This window comes from Cyprinus carpio, chromosome A14 (assembly GCF_018340385.1).
Source record: "Cyprinus carpio isolate SPL01 chromosome A14, ASM1834038v1, whole genome shotgun sequence".
Taxonomy (NCBI): Eukaryota; Metazoa; Chordata; class Actinopteri; order Cypriniformes; family Cyprinidae; genus Cyprinus; species Cyprinus carpio.
In genome coordinates this window covers 22105345-22120970 of record NC_056585.1, presented here as the reverse complement: position 1 = coordinate 22120970, position 15626 = coordinate 22105345, and the positions used below count along the sequence as shown (strand labels likewise).

At 36.2% G+C, this 15626-nt stretch overlaps 1 protein-coding gene and 1 pseudogene across 1 annotated transcript in view; both read right to left on the bottom strand.

Annotated features, from left to right (window-relative positions):
* Positions 1–11909, bottom strand: part of LOC109111175 — a 64178-nt pseudogene extending 52269 nt beyond the window's left edge.
* A 1532-nt stretch (positions 11910–13441) lies between these two features.
* LOC109111173 (glycerophosphoinositol inositolphosphodiesterase GDPD2-like) overlaps positions 13442–15626 on the bottom strand; it is a 10179-nt gene continuing 7994 nt past the window's right edge. Inside the window, exons 12-14 of the mRNA XM_042770243.1 lie at positions 15161–15308; positions 14925–15007; positions 13442–14297 (exon numbers count right to left, since the gene is read on the bottom strand). Coding sequence (XP_042626177.1) covers positions 14234–14297; positions 14925–15007; positions 15161–15308 — 295 coding nt within the window. The 3' untranslated portion in view covers positions 13442–14233. The remainder of the gene's footprint in view (positions 14298–14924; positions 15008–15160; positions 15309–15626) is intronic.

Below are 15626 nucleotides of genomic sequence, written 5' to 3'. Positions count from 1 at the left end.
TCATAAAAATGATGCACATTCATTAAACTGTTTTGATATTAATTTGTTGCTGCTGTGTACAGCACTGCACTTTATTTTACTAACTAAAAATGCAGCACTCACGCAAAAGACATTGTAAGGTATAGAGATGTGGATGCTGAAAACACTCTCTCACACTGATCCCTAGACCATAAGCCAATCCTTAACCGTTAACTGTTTAGCACTGACACGGAGATGAAATAGACATTAAAGTATAAACAAATCCCTATGTGAGGAAATATCTCATGCAACATTCGAAAGCACGATTCTGAAGGTGTTACATTATAAACCCTTTTTAGCGTTCTAGCAGCCACTAACCTTTGGTGTCTCTACATGTGAGCGGCTTACTATTCCAGCCACTCTCTCCACCTTCTGAGTGCTCCTCCTGCTGGTCACACGCACACGTGACACACCCTCTTCACCCGAGGTCTGCAAGTACAAATCACACAGGATCAGTGGATTGCACAGATAGACAAGAAAAAAAGCCTTTAAATTGATGTAACCAAATATTCAACATCAGGGATTCAACTTATCAAATCTAGTGAGTGATGAATACATAGCATAAACAGTATAAAATCGAATAATTAATTATATATATATATAAAAAAAGTATGCCCTGATCCAATATATATATTTTAGTATTAATTTAACTTAATCTGGTAAAACAGACTAAAGACTGCTCCTGGGCTGTGGAATATTCCAGCATGGGCACTAAGAGTTATTTGTTATGTGAACGGAAAGTAGTGCAGAGAGGCAAACAGCACCATTTACAAGATGGTCTGGATGGACAGACATCTGTATAGAAAAAAAGAGAGAAAACCAGTGCCAGCGAGCATACTTAAAAACAAACAAATGCCCATTAAAACATAATTACTGACCACTATCCACATCTATAAAATCTCTCAAAATCTGGCAGCGTTTTCATATACAGTATTTTAGACCAAAAGATGCACAACCAGGGCCAGAACTTGAGATTAGTTCTTACCTGTTTATCATAGCATATCCCGCACTCACAGGCCACAGGCAGCAGAGGGGCAGCCTTTGGAAAAGGCCATGACAGCAGATGGAACAAAGGCTCTCTCACTTTCCCTTCCCAAATAGTAACAAACTCAACTCTAGAATGTTTCTTTTAGGATCTGTCTTGCTCTCATAACTGTGTGTGTTCATATGCACAGAGGCATGCAGGTTTACAGCATTAGAACAAGCCAAACCCATTTAAGTTGATGCAAATAAAAGCACAAATAAAGTCACATCTATAATCGTAAAAAAAAAATGCCTTCAGGCAACATTTAATAAAACACAATGCAAATTTACCGTTTTTATCATTGCCTTCATTGGACCACCATGAACTGAATTGAAAATAGTTGCTGCCAAGCTCCAGGTTTGCAGTCATATTATCATTAGCTCAGCTACGAGGTGGACACTGCAGATGAGAACATGCAGGATTGCTGCAGTCTCAAACCCAGAGAGGAACATAGAGGCGCTGCTGGTGTCCAGTCCCATTGAATCACTGCTGACACATGACGACTGCTCACTGTATATACTGAGGCTGGATTATTTACAGCTTGATACAATTAAATAAACATTTTTAGTCAACATTCCCAGATATAAAACTGATACAAAATTACATAACACTGTTATATTAATGACTGTAACTGTAGCTAATATAAAACACAAAAGGGAAGACCCGCTGCCCCTTGCTGTTTAACACAAAGGTTTTGTAATGATTGTTCTGTAAATTATTCCAGGGTCTTTTTTCTCCCTTCCTTCTGCACCAAATCAGGGAATTTGCAGACTCATTTCATTTAACGTCTCTCAGGTGACCGCAAGCTATGAATGCTAATGAAGCCTGAGCTGGACATTCACTCAGATTCAGCCTCGCTCACTCTCAGAGAACCAGAGAACAGGACACACTCAAACTGAGGCCTGTGACCGTCTCCACCACACATCACATAGTGACCCCTGCAGTATTTTTGTGGAACATGTGTCACAATAAGGTGATCCTTCTGGAAGTTGCCATTTGGGGATTTGAAATGGGGTAGATTATGCTCACAGAGATTGTCCAAATGTCCGCTCCTCATTTGTTTCATTAATTAATGTGTTTTTTTTAGTGGTAGACCGATATTATTTTTTTAACAGCCAATGCTGATAAAGAGCAGGGTGGCTGATGTCCGATAAAAAGCCAATATACTATATATACTTATATGTATTTAAGAAATTTGGAATAATGCTAAAATGGATTTAAAAATAAATGTCATTTAACAAACATGCTTATACTTTAGATGACAACTTCTTGATTCGGAATGCTGACATTAAATGAGAAAGTATTAGTATGTTTGCCTTTATATTACTAATAATATAAATAAAAAATTTGCTTCAATATATGTATGTATTACCTAAAAGTCTAGCTTTTCAATAAATCATTCTTTAGCCAAGCAAAAAAAAATTAAAAAATGTGGATAACCCACTTTCATCACTATCAGTGTAATAAGTATTAACCAATCCATCCAGTGCAATCTTGTGATTACTGACATCTTTATGGCACATTCTAGCTCAGACTAGGTTCAAGGGTCTTAAAAACACATTGTCATTACATGATTGTTGTGCAGTGTTTTCAGTCATTACAAGATATAAAACTATATTTTGGATGTATTGGTAAGAATTTCACCCTGATTTTCCATGAACAATCACTAAAAACAACCAGATTATAAGAAGCTATAGGAAATTGCTTTATTCCTTGTTGGGAAAAAAAGTGAAAGAAAATAAAAAACAGTTTGAACAAGTATTCTTGATGTTCCGGTGTAGTAAGCTGTTTGCTAGAACAAAAAATTATTTAATAATGCCACAGAATTTCCCACTGAATCTCCCCAATTTTGGATGGTCTCAAACCATTGAGATGCTGGGAAATTCATTCTATAATCTATCCAAAAAACATCAGTCACAGGGCGCTCCTTTACTGGATGAACAGAGACTATTTTAGTCAAACCCGAGTTTATGTGTGTGTGAACCCTCAGAGAGCCCACAGAGTGATCCTCCCTCACTGCAGTGGTTTTTAACAGAATCCAGACAGAAGTTTGAGGTTATTTTCTGAACTCTTCCTATAAATACTTTGCATAGTCACGTGATTGCAGACACTTGTAACGAAAGGTCCTGGTGACATCATCACACAGCCCACTGAGGAGCACTTGGTGTTATCACTGCAGTGCTTTCTAGATATGACTAATGTTCTGTAGTGTCTGTAACTTCCACACACAATAATCTTTTTCATTCTTTCCCTTTTCTTTCTATCTTTGTCCAACACTTTTCACATATTCACTGATAACCTTCCCCTCTATGAGCTGTTAACTGCTTCAACCGTCAGTGAGCTAAACTTGAGAACCAGATCAGCCATATTTATGTACGATAACAAAGAGATAAGGGTTTGGAAAACATGAGGGTGAGCAAATAATGATGTAGTAAAATAAAGCTGCCCTTTCTCTGGAACTCTTACCTCCCATGTGTCCACAGAGCTGCTGTCTTTAACTCCATTTTGTGCTGCATTCATTTGCAGAGTAATCTCGTAGCATTCCTGAATGTCTGAGAATAAGGGAATAGCGATGTCATTGAGGGCATCTATTTAAATCATGCAGGTATTTATGCAGAAAATGTAATACCTCTTTTACATTTTTAGATATATAACAAATAAAAATATATATAAAATAAAAAATGTATAATATACAATATATATTGAGGCACACAATATTTATGCTAAAGGATTATTTCACCCAAAAATAAAAATTTCCATTTACAATGGTTATTTACTCACCTTTGTTACAACCTTGTATGCTTTACTTTCTTGAGTGAAACATTTTTAAGGAGAATTTTTCAGCACAATAGTGAACATCTCTCTTTCATACAATAAATGTGAATGAGAACCAAGGACTCCCAAAAGGGCATTATAAATCATCATAAAACTATCATAAAAGTATGTGTGCTATATTTTATGTCTTAAAACTTTTGTTTAACAGCCCTGAACACAATTTGCCTTCTTTGGCAAAGAGCAGCTTGAACATACTTTAAACTTCTCATTTTGTGTTTTAACAGAAGAAAGTAACAACATGCTTTTGAGAATATGTATTGAGCCCCTAAAGGGACACAAAGATTGTTTTTTAAAAAAAAAAAGAAATATAAGGACCTTGCATTCAATCACAAAACATTTGTGGTGGAATTAATAGGTAAGAGAAAAAATATATATATTTCAATACTTTGGGGTTTTCTCACAAACCTTCTGCACTATCATGAGGAACCTTGCATTCTAGAGCAAAAACCTTTTGAAATACAATTTTTTCCTTCACCATGTCCCCTTAGGGGTTCCATAGACGCAAGAGTGAGTAAATTATGCTAGAATGTTCATTTCTGTGAACATTAAATGGGCCCCATCAATAGATTAGCAAGTCTTTAAGCCATGTCAAGTGAGCAAGGTCAAGAGCAGTGTCAACTTTTGGCTCAACTTGAGCATCATTCCCACTATTGTGGGTCTCTATAAATATCATCCAGCGGCCTCTTCCAAAATTTCTATCCATACTGGGTTTAGAGAGCCGGAGCAATTAAATTCAATTACAGAGGCTTTTAAAGTGACTCACTCATGATAGCACAGTGCCTGAAGACATTAACAGTGGCTCTGGTGTTGAGGGTCAAGAATGAAGCTACGAGATGTTTACAACTGTGCAAATTGGGACAAATGGAATAGCATGTTAAATCCTCAGTGAACACTATAGTAGAGCTGTGGGATTATAACTATTCCATCATAAAATCAGTAAGTAAGAAACTAGTTTGGACCACTGGAATCAAACAAGGGGTGTTGCCTTTGTAATTGCAGCAAATTGTTGAGCTTATCTAAAGGTATTTGGAGAAAAAATACCATAAATCAAATCCTTCAAGTGGTTGTCTCCTCTTTTCACACATGCCTATTCAAGTTGCAAAAACAAGTGAATAAAAGGCTGCTCAGAGAAATTTTGCTGGTGAATTCCATTTTAATAGGAATTTGCACAATCTGGAGTTCCCCACACAGATTTTGCTCATCTTCAAACTGGTCAAGCGTATTCACTTGCTGACCAACAGAAAGCTGCTTGGTTCTGTAACAATGGACAGTGGACCTGTTTTACCAGCGAAGTCTCGCTAAAACGAAGCTAATCTGACCGCACCTTGCATGTATATTTGACATGCCAGATACAATAACTCAAATTTGATACGGTTTAAATTCAAACGATTCAGTTCGATTTGGTGAACTGGTTTGACTGGTTCACTAAGAAGATCCGGTTAAATAGAAAGATTTGTTTGCGATCCGGACATCACTAGATGAGACAAAACAAATAAAACCCATTACAAACGAGGCATTTGTTGCATCCAGTGGGGACATAATTACTGATTATAATGACTTATACTGTCTTTTTACGCGTTGCGTTGCGTATCGCGCCGCATAAACATAAAACCATGTCTGCATTTGTGATCTGAGAAACAACAAGCCTACTCTACTGCTCAAAACTCGCATTTGAATTATCATTGACAAATTATTTAAATATAAAAAACGTAACGTTACCTACAGGTTGTGAGTCAGAAGTGCCAGACTGTCCTTACAAAGTCTGAACTGCCCAACTTTATAGAAACAGCCGTTGTGCCACAGACGCATTGCAGGCTACTGGTCCAGGAAACAGTCCCCATCCTCCATAAAATGCACAGCACACATCGGAATAATTTGGGTTGGACTTTTCTGGAACAGTGTTGAAATACAACTTTACCCACTGATTTTAATCATGTCCTCTTTTGGAAGGCCAAACAAAGTTTCACTTCAACGAAACACACAGCGACTCCACACAAGGCAGCTGCGGCAACAGAGAAAATAAAACGTTATGCCTTCTTTCTTTGCGTGGACATTTGGGCGGAGTTTATGCAAAATCGCCCCACATAGTGACGTAGAGATGTAGGGGAGTGGTAGAAACGAGCCATTTTAGGGGGGTGTGGTTGACCCTTAACTTTTATAAAGAATATCTCTTTGGATTTGAGACTTCTTTATGCACCAAGAGCTTGTAACACTCCAAAGAGAAAGGAAAAATTTAAATTGCATCATATGACCCCTTTAATACTTACATATTTTAATAACTTCTGACCATTACATCGAAGTAAGACTGTGATGTTTTTGGTCTCCTAATGGGGCTGCTACTGTCCTGGTCGTGTCCCAAAACCACCTCTTCCCCCTTCAAACAAGAAAGCTTTTTTTCCTTCCGTCCCCACCACCTCCTAATCGTATGCGTCTTACCTCATTACCTCTCAGGTCACTAACTGCCGTGGCCCGTGGTCATCAACAGAGGGACGACCAGCTGATGAGAATAGAGGGAGACAATACTGCTGATGTCACCCACACTCCCACACTGGCCCTCAGCCTGCACTAATAACATAATGAGATGCTTGTTACCTTGCTGTGCCTTTGAAGCATAATGCACTCTCGGTCCCCGATGAAACGAGCGAGTCTTTTTTAAGATGGAAGAAGAAAGAGCTTGAGAGAAAAAGCAACTCTTTTTTTTGGAGAGATAAGTAGTGAACTCGGACTGGCGGCGCATGCGGATGGTGTATGTGTATGTGTGGGGACTGTTAGGGGCAGTAATGGAGTCCCACTGGGGGTGCAGCGGGAAAGACAGTAGAAGAATGGGGCTATGTGACTCATCATGGCTGTGTCTGTGTGAGCCTGTGTGAGTGGGAGGAGAACAGTGTGTGGGAAGCAGTTTCATCGCCTGGCTGGTCAGAGCCAGATGAGAAAGAGAGAGAGCAGAGAAAAGAAAGAGAGGTATGGGGAAAGTAAACTTAAGTGTAGAGTCTTCCACTAAATGGTGCATGATTATAAAACATGCAGCTGTGAGATGAATGGAAATGCAGAAGTGTGTCAGACAGAAACACCTCCTCGCTTAGTAAAGCTGTCCTGAATGTCTTTGAATATGTGTGAGTATGAATTATGTCTTCATCTTAGAGACCTTTCCCCTCAAATGCATTATTCAAACATATCAAACATAGCAGGCAAACATCAACGATTATTCATATCTAGGGCTACTGTCATGGATGTAACAGATTGCGTGTGCACTAAAAAAATTTTTTATAGCTGAATGCTAAACACCGGTTCTGCAAAACATGCTAAGATACTTTGATATATGGGCACATTCACTATTTCAGACAAAGTCCTGGTGAAATGTTACTTTTTTTCCCCAAAAAAGCATTTCAACACAATGTTCCCAGAGCCAAGTAAATCCTAAAAGGACACACATAAATTCCTGGCCACTGAACAAAAAACACAGCGTCTTTTTTTGCTTAACTACACAGTCCTCCTCCACAGAATCATTTTTACACAGTGCTTCCTCTTCACTAGTATTTTTGATTAAATAAATGCAGCCTTGGTGAGATTTAGGAAGCATTTGATGTAAGGTGAAAGTAAAGTAGACTGACTTGTTATAGTACCTGAAAACTGTCTAGGAGGAACTAAAACATGATGACACAAAGAGAAACTGAGGAATTATGGACTGTCTTTTTTCCCCAGCAATGAAACAGTCCTGCCTTGATATTGGGTCATATTTGGGCACAAAACCTGTGTGATCCCTAGTCTGTTTGTGTGTTTGGAAACAAAGGGATGAGTGTGCAGTTAGGAAAACCTTTGTTTGAAATTGTGCAATCATGCAGACAACCAAACAAGCCCACTATCGAATCTTCCTCCCTCCCACAGTGCATCACAGAACTGAATTGTTACAAGCCTCATTGTGTCCCCAATATATTTGATGATCACTATTTTTTCTTTGATGCCAAATTAAACAAAGGGCTTTCAACTTAGAGTCTAAGTACACTTCAATTATGTGAATGAGATTAACGACTGAGGATTAAACATCATGTGTATAAGCGCATGATATTTTGTTACTTAAAACCCCAATATTAAAAGTATGTATATACTTTATAATGTAATATCATATAATATAAAATAATACTATAATATTTAAATATAAAAATTATATAAATATTAAACATTTTCCATCTGACAATACATCCTCAATCTTGCTAGAATTCATACTGTATTCCATTTTTTAACTCATGGCTAACACCAGGAGGCTGGAGAGATGACTGAAACCACATGTTGCTCTCAGCTCAGCCTCGCATGACCCCTCTCCTCTGTACCTGAGAAGAGAGAGATGGGCCGTCCTGCAAAAAGCGATACTCTCAGCTTAATCTGGCCTGAGTCATATGGGAGTACTTCACTGCGGCCAAGAACTGTTTGTTATCAATCTACCTACATGTCATCCCACATTCCCACTAACAATCCAGCCTCTTTCTGGAATGTGTGGAATCTTTATACCGCTTACTGTGCTATACCAGTTTCGAGCTGAGACTCTCATGACAGATTCAAAGTCTGATAAATGAGGCATTTGCAAACATCTGTTTGGCCTGCTGTAGTAAAACAGTTTTATTAGAGGCACAGAAAAGTACATATACCTAAATGCCAGCGGAAGGAGCCATATTTCTTTTAGAAAAGGATAATACCCTTTAGCCCTAAATCACAAGATTACCACTTATGAAAAAATAAATAGGAATATTTAAGTGACTGACATTTACTGTAACACCAGGCCTCATAATAAAAGAAAAATGCCTTCAACAGACTCCAGATGCCTTTTAACTAACAAAGGAAACAACTTATACACTACCATTCAAAAGATTAGGGTCAGTAAGATTTTTTTTTTTTAGAAATTAATCATTTTATCAGCAAGGATGCATTAAATGGTTCAAAATTTGGCAAATTTCTTTCAAGAGATGTCGGTTTTCATATAAATGCTGTTCATCAAAGAATACTGAAAAAATCACAGTTTACACAAAAATATTTAAACAGCACATCTGTTTTCAACATTGAAAAATCATAAGAAAAGTTTTTTGAGCAACAAATCAGCATGTTACCATGTGACATTGAAGACTGGTGTATGGCTGCTGAACAACTCAGCTTTGCCATCACAGGAATAAATAACATTTTAAAATACATGCAAGTAATTATTTTAAAATTTAATATTCCACAGTATTACTGTTTTACTCTGTTTTTGTATTATCAAATAAATGCAGCCTTGGTGAGCATAAAACTTCTTTCAATCATATACATAAAAAAAAAAAAAAGCTTATTGCTGCCAAACTTTTGAATGGTAGTGTATGTGATCAAAGAATTCCTAAATGTATTTATATTTGATTTCTTTCTTGGAAATCTTTTTTTTTTTATTTTTTTACTATTATTATAATTTTACCCTACATCTTTTTATATATATAAAACTACCATAAAAAAAACATATATACCATGTATACCATATAAACTTTACATCTTTTTATATATTTACAGGTTTAAATAAACTTAACTTTATATACAATTTTGTAATTTCTATGCAAACTCTTTATAGAATGACCAACACATGCACATGCACAATATCACATATACTACATCATAAGCCTATCATACCCAGCGGCATTTGAGAAAACCCAAGAGTTAAGATCAGGGGAATCCTGTCCCTCTCCTCACTAGTCCTATGGCAACACAACCCTATGGCTTGATCACGGCCCCTGTGGTACTACTCTTCTGCATCACAGCAACTGCAGCAGGCAGGCCTCATTAAAGCCTGGGCCTGGTAGTTAAGAAAACCACTCAACCATTTCATAATTGGACTAATTTGTTTCCTTCACAGGACAAAAACTTATATGTATTCTTATTTTTTGTTAGACACATTTGTCATGACAGAGATATCTATTATTACTTATATGTATTCTTATTCTGGCTGTTGTGAGACATCATTAAAATGTGACAGGGCACATCCACAGTACTGATAAATCAGCTGGGGTTGTGAAAGTCTGACTCATAATGTAACTTGAGAACAGTGGCACAAACTTTGGTAAACATTTTATAAGTCTCAAATCCATGCAAAAGATCAAGCCATTAGAGACAGCAGTGAGGACCCATTTAGTAAGATTTAATTTTAAAAACAGGCAATCTTTTGTTTTTATTCCGAAAGAAAGACCCTATTCATGTGGCTTAATCCAATAAATCAAAACTTGGATAATGTAAATAAGTGTAACAGCTGAGCAAGTTCCAATGGGTCAGTTTTCTCTTGTACAAAATAAGTAACTTGTAAAACTCACAGAAAAAGTTGCAAGCTAATTTGTAAGGTAGTATCAGTAATGTTAGTTTTAGATTAGGTGAAACTATTATATCCCATTTAGGCATTTAGGCAGCTGGTCCATGTACACAAAACAAAATGTACCATTTAGAAAAATGTCAGCAGTGCTTACTAAAGCTGAACAAACTGGAACACTGATTCTTGGAACATTTTGCTTAGTATAGAACGTACTGGAATCAAGTGGTACAGCCCTAAATAATGACAGTTAATCATTATTTGTTTTGAGAGCCATTAGAGTTTACACAGAAACAAACCTCACCCAGCAGAGCCTGAAAAAGATGACTGCCAAAGATGGAAGAGACCTTTTCCACGCTGGTCTTCAGGGCCTGCTCTTCTGGGCTGGTCAGACTCGCCTGGTACTGTTTCAGTAGCCCAACTGCTCTTTTAGTATCTGAAATAAAATAGAAGACAATCATTTCTATTTCAGTACAACTCCTACTCATTTAAATGCCTGTCCTCCATTACCTACATTCTCCTTGTGACAGTCTGAAGACATTTTTAAATGTATGGCTAATTCTGAAAAGGATTTGCACCATGCTAGACACTTGAAATCTGACATTACTTGCCTATAATTACAAGAACCCCCTGAAAGGGTGTGTAGCCAGGTGTTCAACTCAACCAGGGCTGTCTAACAACAGTTTTTAAAGCAAGGAGATAAAAATAAATGAATGATTTAGTCTTGTGTGGTAGCCTATGTGTTGTTTTGTGGATTACTCTTGTGGAATAAAAGGGACCATACAGTGGCCTAAAAAATATTTAGACACTTAGGCCACATTTAAAATGCATTAGATAACAAATGATGCTACAGTTTTGTATTGTAGTATCATCACATGTAGCTGGTCATGATATCAGTGCCCTTCAATTTCAACACAGGTGTTCTAGAAGAGTAACTAACTACAAGTTTAAATTATCATATTAACTATGAATTTTCAAATGTATCTGTTGTATCCAATACAAACAATACAACACCAGTAACAATGTGTATGAGGTTTATTTAGACATTTGTTGTTAAAAGTTTTAATTGAAAAGAGTGATTGTGCTGTCCATAAATTAAATGATGCTTCTTTAACACAGTGGCATTCATAGATGTTTAAGGTATAATTGTTTTTTTTTTTTTTTTTTTTTGAGGGTTTCTGAAGTGTTTCAGGTGCCTGTTTAAGGAAAGAGAAGGTAAGGAAAAGGTAAAGGTAGTAGGTTCCACATAAACATCACAGCTTGTGATGGGTTAAATAGGTTCGCTTAGGCTACACTTGACATTCATTGAGCTTTTGTAAAGAATATCGATTTTATTAAAAGTTACAGAATCTCACTTCAGACTTCTTTCTGTTTCCCATGGGGTTTCCAAGAAATCCCTACTTGAAAATACACATATCGAAACTGAGACGTTTAAAAGAACTAAAAACAATGAAATCACCGCCAAATCTTTATAATAGTATGCTATATCTTAATATATTTATTTAACTGAGCTTACCATATTTATGTACCATGATGCGAAGACTGTTAGAAAACTGGTCCTGTAAATCCAGTTTAAACCTTTCGACTAGTTCTCCACATAAATAACGCTTTAAAATCACTTTCGGGTCAGCAGTCACTTTCTCCGACCAGACTATTTAAAGTTTTGCCGTAGTTTTTCCACCATAGTGACGAAATTGCTTCTTTGGGGAAGTTCTAGTATTAAAGACGGGGAATAGAAGTTACTCCAGTTGGCAGCAGATGTTTGTTGTGGAAATAGTGAGAGTGTGAAGCGTCGCGGCTTCCCGTTATCTGCACTCGGCTCCAGCATTGGGAAGTTTTGAGGGGAAACAAGTGAAACTGGAGGGCGGTCTGCAGTAACAGGGTCTTTCTCATCCTTTCATCCACATGTAAATTGTGGATACATGATAACAGAGCTTATTAATGAGCTTGTCTTCATGGGGGAATACATACAGATTTATTGTATGACGGCGAACTCTAATCATATGTGATGCATTAGCTTGATCACAATAAATATACTTGAATTCTATTTCGTCAGTCTATCGGAAAACCCTGATTGCCATAAACGGGTGATGCAATTTCGACCATGGTAATTATTATTCGAAAGCGTCGCGTGCCACCTACTGGAGAAAGAGTCTGTGAACTCATATGCTGATCCAGACCTGCGTTCAGTCTTGCGTTGCTTGGTGCACGAAGCTTGACGTTGGCTGTATGTAAGATTGCATTTGTTTAGTAAAAATTATGTAGAATATTGTGGTTAATTTAATTCAAACTTTGCTCTATTACATTTCATCATACACTCAGAAAGATTACGAAACAATAACAGCTTCTCTCGGTTTTATAGAAGGAATTCACATTAAAAGCAAGTATAAGTATAAAGTGGCCTGTGGTATAGCCTACCGGTGCAAGGTTGGCTGCTGAATTTAATGAAAATCTCACATTCAATGTTAGAAATATTTCATTATAACATTATTATTAATAATAATAACTGACTGGACTTGACTGACTGGAGTTATGTTGAGCACTTGTGCTCAAGACAACAGTTTTTAGAGGGATGCAACCAACAGAAAAGATGGAAAAGTTTATTAAACCAAACTAACACCACAAATTTGCCAGAGAGTTGTTTGTTTAATATAAAAATGTATGATATATTAATTACATTTTCACAACTTTTTACAATCTTTTACAAATAGCCAATAAGGAGCATTTAGTTGTTTAGCTCCTCAAAGTGGCAGTTTATACCTGTTATGTCATCCACATATTCAGGACTACATGTAATATCTGTAACAATGGCTTGTAATTGTTAAGTGCTTGAACAAAGCAATTGTTCAATCGATATGGGATTTTCAGTGATTGATTCTTGAAATATTACATTTGGTTTCTCCAGTCCTGAATGTATGGATGGCATAATGGGTATAAACGGGCACTTTACGAAGCAAAACAACATCTAAAAATCTCTCTAATGGTTACTTAAAAGATGGTAAAAGTTGTGAAAATTAATAATACATCATAAATTATTACATTAGCATTAAATGATGTTAGTCTGACAGCATAATTAATCACAGTCATCTAAATTGTACAACAAATTAAAAATGCCTTCCATTAGAAACTAGTTCTTTCCAAATAATTTTTTTATATCTTTTCATAGATGTCTTTATAGAATCAGTGTGGGTCAAAAAAAAAAAAATCTAACCTTAAGTTTTGTGGCAACACCCAAATAGTATGAGCCCAGAATGAACCTTGTACCAGCCAGTTTTTATTTCCTTGATCTCCCATGGGTTTCGAAATGTACACACAATAATACAGTTATACTTAAACCAACTTTTTCTGAATTGGTCTTGAATGCCCATTTACCAAAATATCAATAATAATAAAAAAAAATCTATAAAAAAAATAACACTAAAAAATATTTACATATCTATATAAACATTTTGGTCCAACTTTATAGGTGTCTTTCTTGACTTCATGTTGTATTGCAAAACACTTTTTCTTCTGTTGACACTGGATACAGGTTTGGGACGGGTTTGGAGGTATAGTTAGGTTTACAGGTGGGTTAAGCAATAAGGTCAATAGTGTAAATACACAGTAGATGTAACTACAGAAACACAATATGTGCATTGTATCAAATGATTAAATGAAATGTAGTACATAGTGGACAGTTAAAAAAGTATGTCCAACATTTTAAAGTCTTTCTTACAAAAATGTCTTACAAAGTGTCTCATAGGTAAACAACCTCAGTCTATTAATTGAAAAGTTACAGTTATGGTGTTGCAAAACAAATGGCTGAAATGACATAGCTTTGTCAAGGGGTGGCAGCACTGCACAACATGCTGCCCTAATGAGAACATTATATCAAATCTATAAATTCTCATATCAAACAGTCTTGTGTATGCAGTCTACATTAAACGCACAAATGTGAATTTAGTGCATGACCCCTTTAATATGACATGATTTTCTAGCGATGCCCACATACAGTCCTTCAAAAAGTGAAACAAGGAAATGTCCTCTCATGATCAAGATGGCATCATTCAGAGAGAAAGCAGGGGGACACTTCTCTCGCTTAAATTTTGACGAAAAACATGGTTTCTTCTCCTGTTCACAAACAAAGAGAAAAATGTCCATTATAATCTCACTCCATCAACATTATTTGAGTGGCTCTTAAATTAGAGGCATTTTTTACTACTTTTACTAAATGAATTCAGAATACATGTCATCTATCTTAAAACTATAGGTCCTGAAATAAATAATTATTCATAGCCATGATCAACAGTTCAAGTTGGATTGGATTTTTAGGGATTTTGTGTGGCCGTATATTTTGATGTCAGTTTGATGACCTTTAGAAGTGGTAACAACAGCTTGCTTGCAATACATTTTACTTAGCCTACCATTTATAAAATACAATAAATGTATATTTATACTAAAAATAAATTGTCCCCACAAGCATGCAATTTAATCAACGTTAAATTTTATAATAAACGATAATAATTTATAAAATAATCTAGTTTCTGGTTTAATAATTTTAATGCATTTTATAAATGCATTATAAATGGGAATGTTATAAAGAGAAATTCAGTTAAACACTATTAATATTAGAAAAATGACAAAATACAAGTAAAAGTTTTAAAGCCATTATAATCTACCCATTAAAAAGTTTCCATAAAAAATTAATTTAATCAATTTAACCGCATTATACAGTATGTGCAGAGTTTCATTGCTTACCTTTGCCAAAGAAACAGGCCAAACATCAACAGCAATGATATCACATCAACCGAGATCCATATTCCCATGTACATATTAGGCTCCTTTCATTGTTACATGCAAACACAGATACACAAACACACAAAGGATTCCAGAGGAGTTATATATTCAGACAAGTCCAAGTGAATTAGAAATGGAAAACATCTAATTTATGGCAGAATAGAAATGGATAGGTGAGAAGATAGGCTGAGCTTTACCAGATGCCAGTCAGGCTTAGACATGCTTTTAAGGATGTGACAAGCATTGGTAGTCACCGAACTGGCCCCGGAGCACCACAGTAATGAGAAGAGCCAGCGCTCATTCACACCCCACAGATTCACGGACACATTATTTTTCCGCAGCTCACTGTCCAGTGGAATAAAAAAAAAGTTAATATAAAAAACAAACTCAAATCTTCCTTCCATTTACTTGTTTTTGGCTCCTATTCAACAACCTTTAGACAGGTCGCAACAAGCCAGTTTTCTCTGCATAAAAGACAGGAGTGGCAGGACCGTTTTCACATGCAGACTTATTCATCAGTCAAGATTTTCTTGTTTAATTCTACTCTTTCTTCATCTTTGCTGTCATGTAAAATTATAAAATGACAGGTGCACTCAACCGGACACAATCATGTCTGGAAAAGGTTTCATCAATCATCATGTGTTGAATTTTGTTCACTCAGCA